Raw genomic sequence first — 14,284 nt, forward strand, 5'->3', positions numbered from 1 at the left:
GGTTTCGTATTGCCTAGTAATTTGTATGCAGAATCGAGGCTCAATGAAGGTCTGATCCTCTTGACTTAGAGGATCGAAACGAAGCTATTTAACATGCAATATGACTACGTGGCTTCTTTGAAATCGGCTTATCTTGAAGCCATGAAATGCCGTCAGAGTTGATCTAGACGGAAGCGGCAAGGTGTTGAATCCTAGCGGTAAAATTGCCCCATATTCGCTGACAGAAGGAAACGCTAGGATGCAGCATAGCACTGGCCGAAAGAAGATCATTGACACACTCTCATACCCCGGGCTTGCTGTCAAGGGCATTGCAGCAGTGGGACCCACGCTTGACGTCTATGGCCAGGTAAGTTTATATTCCAGTCTGAAGGTAGATTACTGATGGCTTTGGAAAGATTGATAGGTTAATCACTCTGCACGGGGAGCTAAACGCCGGGGCCCAGGTTTCCTTTGGAAAAGCAGAGGTGTTTTGGCCTCAGGACGAAGACTCTAAAAACAAGTACGAAACTCTCGTTGGTATCGAGAGTGACACCCAGACTCCAGCGCCATTTAACGTCGGGCCTGTGTTCCATGCAGGCGTTGAAGTGGATGCCCAGCTCAACGTCATAGTTACTCCAGAAGCAAACGTCGGTATCAAGATTGGCGGCAGCAAGCTAACGGGGGGATCAACCCTCATGAACGCTCAATTAACGGGTTATCTGAAAGGCATACTGTCCTTCCAGGCACAGGGCGACTATGAAACAGACAGCAACGCTTTCAATTATAGGTTAGGTGTATACTTCATCTACAATATCGGATACAAGGCAACTGCCCAGCTTCTGAACTTCATTGACTGGGCACTGAGTCCTCGAGAAGCCTACAATCCAGATAAAACTATCAAGATCTACGAGAAGACCGGGTCGATCTCCATGTCTGCAGAAGACGAGAAACGGAGCTTGTCAGATGAACAAAACGCTACCAATGCCATCTCCAGTCGCAGCAATTCGTTGTCACTGTCTAACACGCTCGTCCGCCGGGCTGATGACACACAAGGTCCCCTGGATCCCAAGGTCAAGGACCCCCTTTCATGTCCGCCTTCGAGCTCTGGAGATATCAGAGTTCCTGAGCTTCGATGTAAGTCAGCTTCTTTACTGCCCCGGGGCATCGGGCCTGGTACATGGATAAACAGACATAACTGACCTGAGACACCAGTCAATTGAGCGTATTTGAATGACATTGCAGAACTCAATATCAATGATCTAAGCATTAGTTAACACATTACAGGCCTTTGCACACCGATTCTCGGTCTGCCAGAGAACAAACGGCAGACGAGATTTACATGGTCTCCTGGGACTCGCAACAACTCCCTACCAAAAAAGCGTCGCAAAATCCAGTGCCCCGGTGGATTCTGCGAACAAGCAACGAAGAACCTGAACAATGCAGTCGGGAGAACAGGTAACCATAAGAAGTTGGAGCTGGACTGCGACGAATTCCCTTGCCTCGTCGGAGCAGGGAGGAGAGTATCTGCCGTCCGACAGCCGGACATCAACCTGCGTCCCTAGATATCAAAACAATATGTACGGCCAATGCATTAGTAAGTGCGTCTCGTCAAAATTCGTTTTGGCCGTACTCTGACCGCTTCAGAATTAATGAGAGAATTCCAGTCGAACTGGGCCAAGCTGGAGCCAGAACGAAAAGCCGACGATCAACGTGGGGATTACTGGGTTCCATGGAGTACCAACAGCCGTAAGACCACTTCTAAACACATTCTTGGACGTCTTACTGAACACAACGGGGTTCTAGCCTGGACTACACCGGGATCGCAGGGGAAACAGGGGTACGTCCAGCGGCTCAAAGAGTACCCAACCAAGCAGCCGCTCCCAGAGGGAATCGAAAGCGAACAACGGGTACGCAGTCCATCACTTTCTACCCATGACAGTGCAGTACAGCTAATCCAAACCCGCAGAACAACAACAAAGAATCCTGGGTCTTCAAGCGCGACTACGACGCCACATGGATCCAAAAAGACCCTGTCGAAGCAAGCGACTGGTGGTCTGCCACCAGCTTCCGATACCAGGACTCGACATATGGAAGTGTGGGTGGAGCGAAAGGGGTCATCTGTGCCATCAACCATTTCGCGCAGGATGAGGTGTACAGACTTCCTGGTTATACGAATAATAAACCGTGGAATGGATACTGCTGGACCGATCGCCAGCACCCGGCCACCACTTACAGTAACAAAGGAACCTATAACTGGTGCCTCGTCGAGTATGCGGCTGTGGATGGGGATGGGGATGGGGATACCAATATGAGTAACACCAAGCGCGATTGGGAGGTTAAGAGTAGGTCATCTAGAGATATATTGTATCATTTGCTGACGTTTTATAGGAGTGACAATATTGGATGAAGTGGACGGCAATTTCTTGGACACTGGTGAGGATCACGACAGCCCAGCGACCGTACAACTAGGGCCAATGAAACAGTCGATATCCCTTGGTCCAGGTCAGGGTTGACATCAAATTCCGGACTCTATTCGAAGTCGCCCTGTTGGTCCCATCCAAGGAAGCAATCGCATTGGCCTAAGCTCCAGCACCACCGAGCCAGGCAGAGACCCGACCGAGTACCTCCGGCGGCTCGCCATTACCGACTCAGTGCTCCTGAACAGATTATACCATGCGACGACCCTGCGCGACGGAGGCGCTTCTTTGGAGAGCCCCGAGCTGACTGCTTTTCTCACGAAGCTTTTCAAGTCCGGTTTTGGGGCGATTAGAGCAACACGAATCGCGCGACCAATCCGAGACCCGACGGTACGGTAGCTGATTGACATATCCCTGGCTCTCAAATCATGACTGGCGAGATTTGACTAGGTGATGGAGAGAATGAGTCTGACGACGGACGAAGACGGACGAGCGATCGAACGGCAGGGTGTCGATGCACGGCACCGTGATACGTATTGGCTTGGGCTTTTCCTCAGGCTTGGGCTCCTGGGAGTCCCACACAGCCCTGGCTCGCTCCTCCACAGCTCGTTCTATCTTGTCGCATGCTTGGAGTCTGATCTTCTCGGCGCGGTCCTTTTGTCCTTCACTGTTCACTTTTTCGTCGAGGGGGATCGTGACAAACTCGTCCTCGGGGAAAGCTCCCGGTACGGCCTTGGAATATCTCCCAGGGTAGGCATGACACTCACAATCATACTGGTTCTCGAATACCAGCCAGCTTGTTTGCACTTCGTAGGTATACGAATGGTGACAAATTGAACAACGCATGATGTCTGACTGTTTGGAAGCTTGGTCGAATTAAAAGTACACTATAAAACTGTGTAAGGAAATTTAAATATATATATCTGGGAGTTGAGATAGGATTTGGGTTGGACGGCAATCGAGACTGTTCTTGAATGGTACTTATAGTCTGTTATGGATGGTAAAGATAGTTTTGTGTAATAGTTAGAACTGAAAAGCTCCATATGTTCGCTTTAGAAATCATGAAATATACACCTTCAAGTTTTCGATGTGGACATGTTCGCCTTATATGGGGAGCAGGATTTCCAGCTCATTGTTTGCCCCAAATGCTCTTGTATAGGTTGACAATGGGCCGAAAGGATAAATTCTATTTGTTGCCGGTACAAAGAGAGTTTCTGGAACAATTTAGTTGATAGATCAATGCTCGAGCTCCCTTTATTCTCTCCTTGTATGAAACATTGACTTGACATAAGAAGCCAGATATACCCTGTACAAATAAAACACGGCTCTGGCAAGAACCTTTTGATGTGAACAAAGGATCGACCGAATCAAACCGCAACCCGGGGTGTCAGAAACCCTCCATTTCGGCGACAGACCAAAAAGAAAAACTCTTGGTCCTTTATCGAGCAAATCGAGAAATTGGAACACCGATCGAGCAAGTAGATATTCAGTTGCCCATTTAGAAAATTTGGGGCTAGTGTGCATAACCGTCAAGGTCAATTATAATTTAATGTAGCTAATAATACATGTTTGAGAAACAAGAAGACCGATTATTTCTGGGATTTTATCGCGCGAGTTGATCTCCAAGAGCAGCTCACAAGATTGCACTTAGTTGACATATCTGGTGTCAACCCAGCTCTGCCAATCAGCGCCCAGAATCTCCGAGATAGAGATGGCCTTGTCCAACTTCTCCGAGAAGCTAGCACGCGTACCCTTGGCTCCCTTGCCGGTGTTACCGTACTCGGTGTAGGTGACGTTCTCGGTGTTGGCAGTCAAGGTGGACCACTCAGACCAGCCGGCGGAGTTGATCACGTCGGACAGGGCGGTCTTCTGGAAGACAACACGGGAATATTGGGACCAGGGGCGGCCTATAGTCGGTCATTAGCGTCTGAGGTATAGAAGGTACATGAAATAGGGACAAGAGGGCGCAGCGTACCCAGGTAGTAAATTCCCGCAGAGACAGAGTTGCCCTCGGCGGCCTCAACGTTCGACTTGTGGATCACATAGTATGACTCGTCGGACTCGGATCGGCGACCGTTGGCCGTGATGTAACCGGCCGAGGGGCCTTCCAGCACGCGGATGTCGCAGGAGTGGAACCAGGCGCGAGCGCTCTGGCCGAAGATGAAGTCGCTGGACAGATTGGCTTGTTAGTCTATGGGTATGTGGTCGGTGATCGGGGTTTGAACATACACAGCGCCCTCGATGTAGTTCTTAGCATAGATCTGGTTGCCGGACTGAGCGAGAAGAGTGTCTTTTGCCGAGATTAGTTTTCCTCTTTGTTTTTTCTTTTTTCTTTTTCACTCTGTAATGGACTGCTAGAACATACCCTGGTATCCGGTGAGCTTGAGGCCATAGTATCCCTGGTTCTCGCCATAGGCGCTAAGAGCCAAAGCCTGGTGGCAGACTTGGCCACAGCTGTTTTCGATGTTCAAGTTGTAGATGGAAGAGTTCTCAGCGTGGTTTCGGACGGTGGCTAAAAGCAGAGAATATTAGGATGGATAGGAAAAATCAGAGTAAAGAAACACAAACCAGTTGCATCATCATTCTTGACGTCAGCCAGCTTGATGTCGTGAGTGACCTTGACAAGGTTCTGTTCGTAGGTGGTGGTGCTTCGATTCTGTCAGCCACAAATCCATTGGAGGTTCGCAATGGGTCAAACATACTCGTCCGTCTGACCATAGATGAGCAGCTCTCCCTTCATCGAGGGAATGTACACCTGCTCATCATAGGTACCCTTCTCAATAAAGATAGTCTGTGTGGTAGTGGCGGTGGTGCTCAGGTTGCCGACAGCATCGCTGATCTGTTTCCATTAGCACTAACTGATACTCCCATACCCTAATCCATACAACGTACCGTAGTATAATCACCACCGGACTTAGCAACGACGATGGCTCCCTCGGGAGCAGTCATACGACTAGCTGCCAGAGCAGTAGCCGCGAAGAACGTCGACACGAGAATTGATTTGAACATATTGATAGAGTTCACGTTTCAGGTTTAACGAACACCACAAGACGAGGAAAAGATCAACACGATCGACGATGCAAAGGACGGGATGAGAAAGAACATCTCAACGGGACAAAGATGCCTTGCCGTCTTTATAATTCACAATTCGCGACTGAGACGACCGGTTCCCGTTCGAGAGGAAAGTGCTGCACGGAGAAGGATGCGCACTAAAGCTCCTGAGTGGAGCGTTCGGTAGTTCCCAGTGAAGGAGAAAATAATTTACTTGAAATCACCAGGAGGTTCAAAAGATTAAGGGCACTAGTTCAGAGGATATTATTGGTGGGGTATTGAATATGGTGGAGACAGTTACCGAAGCTTGTCGCAGTTAAGAGCGGAGCTGGAGGTTGAAACTCAGGGATGTTTGGTGCCAATTTGGAATTTTTGCATCAATCAAGAACTTCTGCCGTTGTTCAGGATTTGATTCATGTGGCCTGATCCACAGCCCTACGGTTACCGGCAGGAGAAACATTATATATCACCTGAGATTAATATTGATTAACTTATTAATTACCGCGCACTATAACGACTATCACATTTAAACTCATCGTGGATATATTCGTTATAGTAAACTTGGAAAGGGGGAGTTGTATCCGCTCTGTGCTTGGTTTCCCCATCCAGCTCCCCCAGACCCTATTTAGATGTATGTACCCCGAATAATCTCCGAACATCTGTGATTCTCCGAAAGGCAGCAAGCACAATTGACCCGACGTTAGGCCATACTCCGTGGAATCTCTCCAAAAACACTCGCCTCGTAGAGTGCAGAAGTCTCACAGCCTCATTGATAGGGGGAAATTATATAGGGTACCCTGGCCCCATTCAATGAACAAAATTCCACTAACTACCATGAAATTGAAAACGGGGCATTTTGAATCGGAAATGAAGGAATAAAAAGCAAAAAGTAAAAATATACAACAACCGGGATTCGCTAGTCATCCACCTCACTACTAATCGACCGGTTCATGGCTAGTCTACAGTTAATAGTTGACTGGGTGCCGACCTGGTGAAAATAGGGTGACATTCGGCCTCGATTAGAAGTTTCGGTTTCGATGTACGACTTGGACTAGTGGACACTGTATGTGGGTTATGGGATATGAAAGAGTGGGAAAATATTAAGGACGATTATAAAAAATATGAACTTGAGCGGCTCCTCATATTTCGCAGGTCTTTCCCCCGTCATCTCTTCTTCGAAGCCAAGATGAAAGTACAGCTTCGCAAGGCTATGCTTTGAAATGCATAACCTCTAGTATCCGTGTGAATCTCATAGTCGGGGTTCACGAGGAAGACAGCTGGCTGAAACAAGGGAATGAAGGAGGGGCAAACTCGTATAACTGACTTGATTTGCTTATAAGGTGTTAGGGTGTGACCTCCCTTCGGACATGTATATTTCTTTATATGACGGAAACACCGTAGATCCGACAGGATTCTGATTTACGAATCTCTCGAGTACCAGCCCCTAATCAAACTTGCGTAACATTTCTCGTAGATCGAATTAGACTGTTACCACAAGTAACGAGTTTCTGTAGAAAGATCCCTCCGCCGTGGTTGAATCGGAAGATCAAGACCTAGAAGCCCTTGATTCTCCCCTCCCCCGATCACCACGTCAAAAAAAAAAAGATAACATTGAATCTGCCGACAGATATGTTTAACGTACAACTTTCCTGCTGCTATTCACATGTATCCGACATCTAGAGACTGCACAAAAGCCTGGCACAAAATCATGGGATTGAATAGCCACTAGAAATATTCTGGGCTATATTCTGGGTCTAATCCAATATGCCTGATTTGGGTGTAAATGATGTGAATGCAAGAATGGCATCGAAATCACCTAAATCCTTCTCTTTCAGAAGGCAGTCCACTGCTGTGGTTTTTTTATTTTATTTTATTTTATTTTATTTTATTTTATTTTATTTTATTTTTTTATTTTTTATTTTTAACTACCTGCCTATGATGCCCGGCCAGATGATCCAAGAATATCCATCACCGTTTCGACAGACCTTGCAGTGCAAAGGCCATAGAATAACCATCTTAAGTAGCCAACTCCCCATACTATATCCTGCCCGACACGAGTTAGCGCGCACGGAATCCTCCGTCCGCCTCACTCGGATTGACCCTTGAGAGGACCTCAGGAGGCATCATTTTCTGGAGTGGCTATGACTCTTCGCGGACTCTGAACCCTCTTGAAGGGCAGAGTAACAAACTCTCAGGTCGTCAGGATCCCTGAAGAAGTTCTTGTTTATAGCCCTACAGCGGAGGGGACAGACATAGCCTCTCATGTTATTAGATACGCGGTAGAAGTAGTCTATATTCGAGGTGAGAAGCACAAATAGATTTAGGATTCACAATACTATAAAGAGACATCTACTCGACTAACCTAAAAGCTACTTCCGACCCAAGAGACGCCAGGGAGCTAAGCATGGCGTGGTGTCTGTTCCGGGCATAGAGTGCACTGTTTTAACCGTGCGACTATTCTGTTACGTATCCTGTCAGAACAACCGCGCAGAAAAACCTGGGATTCAAATCAGACCGTCGGAAATATTCTCACATTCCCTGATTAAAGATGCGTCCGTGGCTTTGTGAGCTTAGAACAAAGTTAGTTCGGATCTCCAAAGAAATCATGAGAAATTAGAAGGATGTCTCAAGCGAAGGAGCAAGGGGAATAAAAGTGCTGTGTGCTTAGTACTAAATGAGCGCATCATTAAACCAGACTGGAGAAAAACTGAAGATTCTCTTCCGGATCCTGTTGTCTTGCATTTTCCATGTCAACTATGTTGGTCAAGGTGCAAAGCAATAGACCAGTTGATCTACCATGATAGCGATGTGGTTCGTTTGATTATGGAGACATCTATGGTTCCCTCTCAACGATCCAAGGACGCAGTTGAAGTTACGTTCTAGCATCCACTAAGGGTTGCATCCCACAGGAAAGTGGCAGACGGATACGTGGCTGCCGGATAAGCCCTAGCTTTAATATCACTGGAATGGGATGTATAAAACAGACGAAACAGCCATGTGGCGTTTTGTACCTTTACCCGACTTGCAAAAACATTCTATTTCAAGCTGGATCAATAACCAACGATGAAAATTCGGACGCCACTTATGATATATTATCGGAATCTCTTAGGATCATACGTCTTACATCTCACCCGCCGTTGTGGTAGAAACCTACTCTGAAACATTGGGTGGCATGAGATATGAGGTAGTAGTCGACTCAGGCTGGATAAGGCTCTAGGGATTTGCCGTCAACTTTAGCGAAGATCACCTCGTTCAATAGAAATGTTCGATTAGGCCTCTCATCTGCAAATATACAATGAGACACGAGCATTGATTTGCCAGGGTGGATTAATTGGGAGTTTAGGCGCGAGGAAAGAATGAAAACAAGTGACCATTTCTTGGAATCCACTTACTCAAGCTGCTATCGGGCAAGAAGATAAGAGGAAACACGGACAACGGTTATTATAGTAAGGGCGTCATAGCTAGGAGAAGAGGAGGTAGGGGTTCTTTGGGAGACCCAGCGTACGGAGTAGACGGGAAAATTCAACCGTCTCAGCTGCTGCCAACTAGGCAGTTAACTAAGAGGGTCGGGCTGAGACGGGGTACGTCATTGGTTTCTCCTCGGGGTTAACACCAGCCGAGCCCGTCCAGGCGTCTTTGATCACATCACTGATGATCGATTGATGGGATGCGGCCATCGTGATATTCGGGGCGATTGGCTCTACTGGAGTCGATCGATCCTGGGCAATTATAAGCGGTAGAAGAATGCTGGTTACAACTGGTCACCAAATATCGAAGCAAAGACACAAGATCTTCGTAGGCCCATAAATCTAATTCTCCAACTGAGTAAGGGGAGCAAAACAACAACTTCGACGCGAATCTAATTTTTGAAATTACTCAACCACCACGACGGCTACGGCCTCCAGAACAGACCAGTTTGTCAATAACTCCAGCAGCTATCGAATGATTCTATCTCTATAGGGGTTTTCGAGATGGTTGGGGCGGAAACCCCGTGGCCGGCCCTTTCAGGGGTTCCCGAGGCGGCAAACACCAAATCAGAATTATCTCACCTGCGTACTGAACCTCCACGCCGACGCGAATTCGTTCATTTGTTCTATACGATAGGAACGCGCGGATTCGGCGATGCTTCAAATGTCAGCATGGACATATAGGAATCGTTTGTTCGAATAAAACAACCTGCGGCCTCTGTGCCGAGGGCCACGAGACCCGGTCCTGCGACCAGGTCCGCCACCGGTGGCCAGGGGCGCAAATGCGCTGGATGCGGCGAAGCGCACGCCGCCTGGTCGAGAGTTTGTACGAGGTACGTAGCGGAGCAGGAGCGGGTGCAAACTGCAGCTTAATATCGGCAGTCCCTACACCGCATCCCGCCCTATCTACAGGATCATCCCTCCGTGGGTAGCGACACGGAGACCTCTGGCCCGCCCAACAGCGAGGGGCGGGCTGCGGGATCTGGGGGAGAGAGGGAGAGATTGACCCGGTCAACCAGCCGGCCAACGGAGCGGAATCGCTCTACAGTAAGGTTTCAAGAAGGATCTACACCGCCACACAGCTCGCAGGAGCTTGTCTCTGTGCAGCAAGAAGAGGCCCAAGAAGGTCTTAAGGATGTACGAGGGCCTGATCAAGCCCCAGACCTCTATAATCATCCAGATGCGCACTATGAGGATCGGATTGAGGCATTCCCTCTTCAAGATAAATCAGGTCGACTCTGACCGCTGCGGGTGTGAATTAGGCTCTCAAATGCTTAAACACGTCCTTATGGAGTGCTCGCTGCATCTTGCTAGTCGGAGAATAATGATGGAACGCCTCGACTCTATCGAGGGACTGCGTGGGCGTATACAGGACAACGACGCAGTCATGAACCACCCGCAGGCGATACGCTACGTCGCCGATTTCATGCAACGAACAGGCCTCCTACAGCAGTTCCGATTCGCCACGTTTAACGACGAGGAGGACGAAGAGGTCCCGGAATCCAGCACCCTCCTAGAGGGACTGGATCTAAACGAGGAAGACGATAGTTACACGAACGCCAAGGGCCAGGGAGTCTCAACTGGCTATACGACGCGCACATGCAGGAATACTACAAATAGAATGGAGTGGAAGGAGAGAACAGCGCCTAGAGGCGCAGTAGGCACGCGGCAGGCGTGTGGCAGCTGGTTCAGTTGTGTTACTTTTTGATTTCCTTTGTCTACTGCTTTGAGGGTTTATGTGGCGTATGGGTTCGAAATTCTGCTTCAGTCGGCGTAGCGCCTGCATAGCTTAGCGTTTCAATAGATAGGCTTCATCAGGTTAATAGAATTTTGATTGATTGATTGATTGATTGATTGATTGATTGATTGATTGATTGATTGATTGATTGATTGATTGATTGATTGATTGAGTAAGGGGAGGCAGTAGAATCAAATGACCATCAGGAATTTCAATGGACAACATCTATATTGGGACAATGCTTTTGCTTCAACGTGACAATGATATGGTTATTCCACTCCTAACCCGTATCTCAGGATCTCATGGCGAAAGCACATCCTGTGACATTTTCTACTTTGTGCAGCAGCCTTTGAATCAACACAGAACTGCTGAGCTGCAAGCCTAGATGCATGGCCAAGTTGGGGTTGTGGTTTCAATGTTTTCTTTACCAAAAGTACATGCCCGAACTTAGGGCTACCCAAAAGTGTGACATCACATGATAAGCACTCAACGGTGCACGTAGTGCTCAAGATCTCATAATCTATTAGACTAATAGCCTTCAGGTAAGTTTATCGTAAATGATCAGACTTATTCGATACTATGGTGATTGTTTCTCTGCGCCTTCCCACCCAATCAACAGAAGGATGTCTATCAGACCCCTGCTCCCTTCGCAATCACACTAACACCTTCCGTCTGACCCTGGCTCTCACCTCCACTCTCACCAGTACTCTCCGTCTCTTCCATCTCATCCTGCACTTCATCTTCATTCTTGACCTGCCACGTACTCCAAGTTGTGGTCGGAACGGACGCCCAAAACAACGCCGCGGCGACAATAAGATTCGTTAACAGCGACACATCCTTCGACGCGCCCAGCCCATACGAGATTGTGCTAGCCAGCGACTCGCTCCCACGAAGCAACGCCGCCGAAAATGTCAAATTCTCGATACTCCGATCGAAGGTTCCTAGAGCCCAATAGCCCCATACGGCGAAGGCATTATAAGGGACGAAGAAGAGGCAGTACACGCCTACCGCACGAGCATAGCCAGGCGATCCGATATCGAATGTCGGGTTCGTGCGTGCGTATTCGGCCTGCACGACGAGATTGTACACATAGGTGGCGGTATATGATGCGATTAGCAGGATCCAGCCAGCTCGCGCGCGCGTCGACCGTCGACCGAAAAGTTTGCTGTCCAGGAACCAGCCGAAGGCGATGTTGACGCCTAATCCGACCCAAGTGACGACGAACGCTGCGAGAGCTCGCGAGCGCACGGTAAAGTATGTCGCTAGGTAATTGCCCTCGTATGTTTGCGCCCATTGACTCGTCAGAAAGATAGGGATGAGAGCAGCAATCTCGGGTCTTTTGCAGACGCGCCAGAAGCCACGGAATCCTTCAGCTAGGGTGGTTCGACGGGGCAGGACGGGTCGTGTGCCATCGCTGCGGATCAGCTTGTTGACCGGACTGACGAGGAAGGCGAGCGGGAGACCCAGACACTGCAGTGCGATCAAGATGAGATATGTGTCTGGGCTGATGGTTCCTTTTTGGTCACCTTGGACGTTCAGGGCGAGTTCGATTGACGTTGCCACGATTGAACCGATTTTGTTCAGGGCGAACCATATTGAAACTAGTTATAGGGATCGTCAGCTGAGTGAACAGTCTTAACTATCAGGAGAGGCAAGCTTTAAGCATACTGTAAGTTCCTTTCCGATGTTCCTCAGGATATCCAACACCGATTGCTGCCTCGGAGACCCAAAGCGCTGCCGCCTACAGTATATAAGCCATGGTCGGGAATACCCTTCAACAAAACTGTTCACTTACAGAAAAGCCACAGGTCGCTGCTCCAAACAGCATAAACCACTGCGTGCCGTAGACGCTGTTCGTATACAATGCCGCCGAATAAGGCGCATACCCAAGGGTTCCAAAAATCAGAACCCATTTCAAACTCCATCTATTACTCAGAACGGCGCACAGTGGACTCATAAAAATCATGATCGCGAAGGTGATGACATTTGCCGCGTTGACGAAAAAGGGAGTCGCAAGCCCACCGGCTCCAAGGTCTTCATTGCACCACTCCGGTTAGCCATGATGGTGTGAATTGATGAAGAATGTAAACTGACTTGATAGAGCACCCCATATGCCCGGTTGTGTAAAGCTGACTAGACCGATGAGAATCGAGTTGAAGAGTGTGCCCCGATAGAACGCATGCAAGCTGTTCCGAGGCACAAGAGGCTCATTGCTAATAACACCAGTCATTGGAAGTCTAGCGGTCGCTTGAGACTGATGATATCCAAGAAGCCTTGTTCATAATGCGCGGGGGCGAGATTGGAATATAAATCCGCGGCTCACCGGGTTCGTAAACATAACTCACATAACTCTGAATAGCGTGATTGCTTTCGGAGGCATGATAAAAACCATTATGACGCTTGTTCATTATGTCCCGTCTTTTAGGCAGAGCAAGAAGTTAACACCGGCCGAGGTTTTAGCGATATGACGGGCTGGTGTCCTGTCTAGCGGCATTAGTGCAGATGATGCCATCACCGGCAAGCATCACCACACCAGTAACAACTGACATGCATGATAACACGAATATAGACCCATTGTTTGACAGATAATCTACTTGGCGTGGATGATCAGCATCGGAGGTGTCCCAATTGCTATTATTGAAGATAACCCCTTGCTTGAATCTCTTGTGTCAGCTTTTTGTTGACAGCTAGAACTGCCGAATGGCGTAGGAACAGGCATAGCACGTCATATTTAAAACTGGGCCACTGGGAAGCGGGAGGACCGACAGAAGGCCCTTTTTCTCATGGCGGAACGCTTGAGCGGCTATGTCGCAATTACTGACGCTCCTAGTTTCCAGCTCGTTCCAGAACTGCTGGAGCTTTACCTGGATGCCATGGTTATATGTACCGTGCGGGATCCGGCTTCCTAGGATAAGAGCATGGACCAGGCCGCTAATTTAGCGACGTTATAGTTTCTTCGCGCAGTTTTGTTGCCGCTCCCCGGGATGCGACATTTCGTTGACTACATCAACATGTTGCATGTGCAGTGGGACAGCATCTACGGAAAGGAGAGAACGAACTCGTTGGTCTACCGCAGACACATTGAATGTTGAAGGTTGTTCCTGCGGATCGTCTGGTGTTCTTTCATGTCAAGGAGGGCTGGGAACCTTTGTGCAACGCGCTGGGGAAGGATGTGCCGAAAGGTATTCCATTCCCGCGAATCAATGGCTCGGAAGCCATTGATCGAACTGCGCAGTATCATATTAAAAGAGGTTTGATGCGATGTGCTGGGGGTATTGTGGTACTTAGTATTAGTGCTGCATAGTTGGCAAGTGTTATCTAGCATAGCATTCCCCAGCCATAGAAAGGAACGTGCCATCGATCGAAATGGAAATATTTACCTTGATTTAGGGGGCAAATACAACTAAGTAGAGGGCTAGTGTTAGCTGTAGCACCCTGAGTCCTCATTCGATACTGATATGTGGGGGCACATAAAGTTCATCTTCCAGGGTGTATACTTCAAGACCAGGTTCTAGAGAAAAGTCCCGATTAAGGAAGATATAAAGACTTCCGCGACCGACTTTATCTTGACTCTGCCATCTTTACCAAGACCACTCTCTACTTGAATCGAAGCACCCACAAACAAAGAACCC

General features: G+C 48.4%; 6 protein-coding genes across 6 annotated transcripts; 3 read left to right on the forward strand and 3 right to left on the reverse strand.

Moving 5' to 3' along the window:
- Window positions 1–238: 238 nt before the first annotated feature.
- On the forward strand, window positions 239–2,795 carry KD926_005808 (Major Facilitator Superfamily protein; the record flags this gene model as incomplete). The annotated part of the gene is made up of 7 exons (XM_053097607.1): window positions 239–346; window positions 396–1,113; window positions 1,264–1,434; window positions 1,624–1,886; window positions 1,946–2,321; window positions 2,368–2,481; window positions 2,542–2,795. The coding sequence occupies 7 exons, from the start codon at window positions 239–241 to the stop codon at window positions 2,793–2,795; spliced, it is 2,004 nt and encodes a 667-aa protein (XP_052960846.1).
- Window positions 2,796–2,822: 27 nt separating this feature from the next.
- Window positions 2,823–3,242, reverse strand: KD926_005809 (uncharacterized protein; the record flags this gene model as incomplete). The annotated part of the gene is made up of 1 exon (XM_053097618.1): window positions 2,823–3,242. One exon carries the CDS (start codon window positions 3,240–3,242, stop codon window positions 2,823–2,825), a length of 420 nt encoding a protein of 139 aa, XP_052960847.1.
- An 801-nt stretch (window positions 3,243–4,043) lies between these two features.
- On the reverse strand, window positions 4,044–5,405 carry KD926_005810 (putative pectinesterase precursor; the record flags this gene model as incomplete). Its single annotated transcript, XM_053097629.1, has 7 exons — window positions 4,044–4,303; window positions 4,372–4,565; window positions 4,626–4,686; window positions 4,762–4,908; window positions 4,965–5,044; window positions 5,099–5,235; window positions 5,289–5,405. The coding sequence occupies 7 exons, from the start codon at window positions 5,403–5,405 to the stop codon at window positions 4,044–4,046; spliced, it is 996 nt and encodes a 331-aa protein (XP_052960848.1).
- A 4,291-nt stretch (window positions 5,406–9,696) lies between these two features.
- KD926_005811 (uncharacterized protein) lies at window positions 9,697–10,156 on the forward strand (the record flags this gene model as incomplete). Its single annotated transcript, XM_053097640.1, has 2 exons — window positions 9,697–9,747; window positions 9,797–10,156. The coding sequence occupies 2 exons, from the start codon at window positions 9,697–9,699 to the stop codon at window positions 10,154–10,156; spliced, it is 411 nt and encodes a 136-aa protein (XP_052960849.1).
- An 82-nt stretch (window positions 10,157–10,238) lies between these two features.
- On the forward strand, window positions 10,239–10,622 carry KD926_005812 (uncharacterized protein; the record flags this gene model as incomplete). The annotated part of the gene is made up of 1 exon (XM_053097651.1): window positions 10,239–10,622. One exon carries the CDS (start codon window positions 10,239–10,241, stop codon window positions 10,620–10,622), a length of 384 nt encoding a protein of 127 aa, XP_052960850.1.
- Window positions 10,623–11,282: 660 nt separating this feature from the next.
- Window positions 11,283–12,882, reverse strand: KD926_005813 (uncharacterized protein; the record flags this gene model as incomplete). Its single annotated transcript, XM_053097662.1, has 4 exons — window positions 11,283–12,253; window positions 12,321–12,393; window positions 12,448–12,686; window positions 12,747–12,882. 4 exons carry the CDS (start codon window positions 12,880–12,882, stop codon window positions 11,283–11,285), a joined length of 1,419 nt encoding a protein of 472 aa, XP_052960851.1.
- Between the last annotated feature and the right edge of the window lie 1,402 nt (window positions 12,883–14,284).

This window comes from Aspergillus affinis (assembly GCF_023601865.1).
Source record: "Aspergillus affinis strain CMG 70 chromosome Unknown NODE_2_length_704391_cov_89_054091, whole genome shotgun sequence".
In the NCBI taxonomy this organism is placed as follows: Eukaryota; Fungi; Ascomycota; class Eurotiomycetes; order Eurotiales; family Aspergillaceae; genus Aspergillus; species Aspergillus affinis.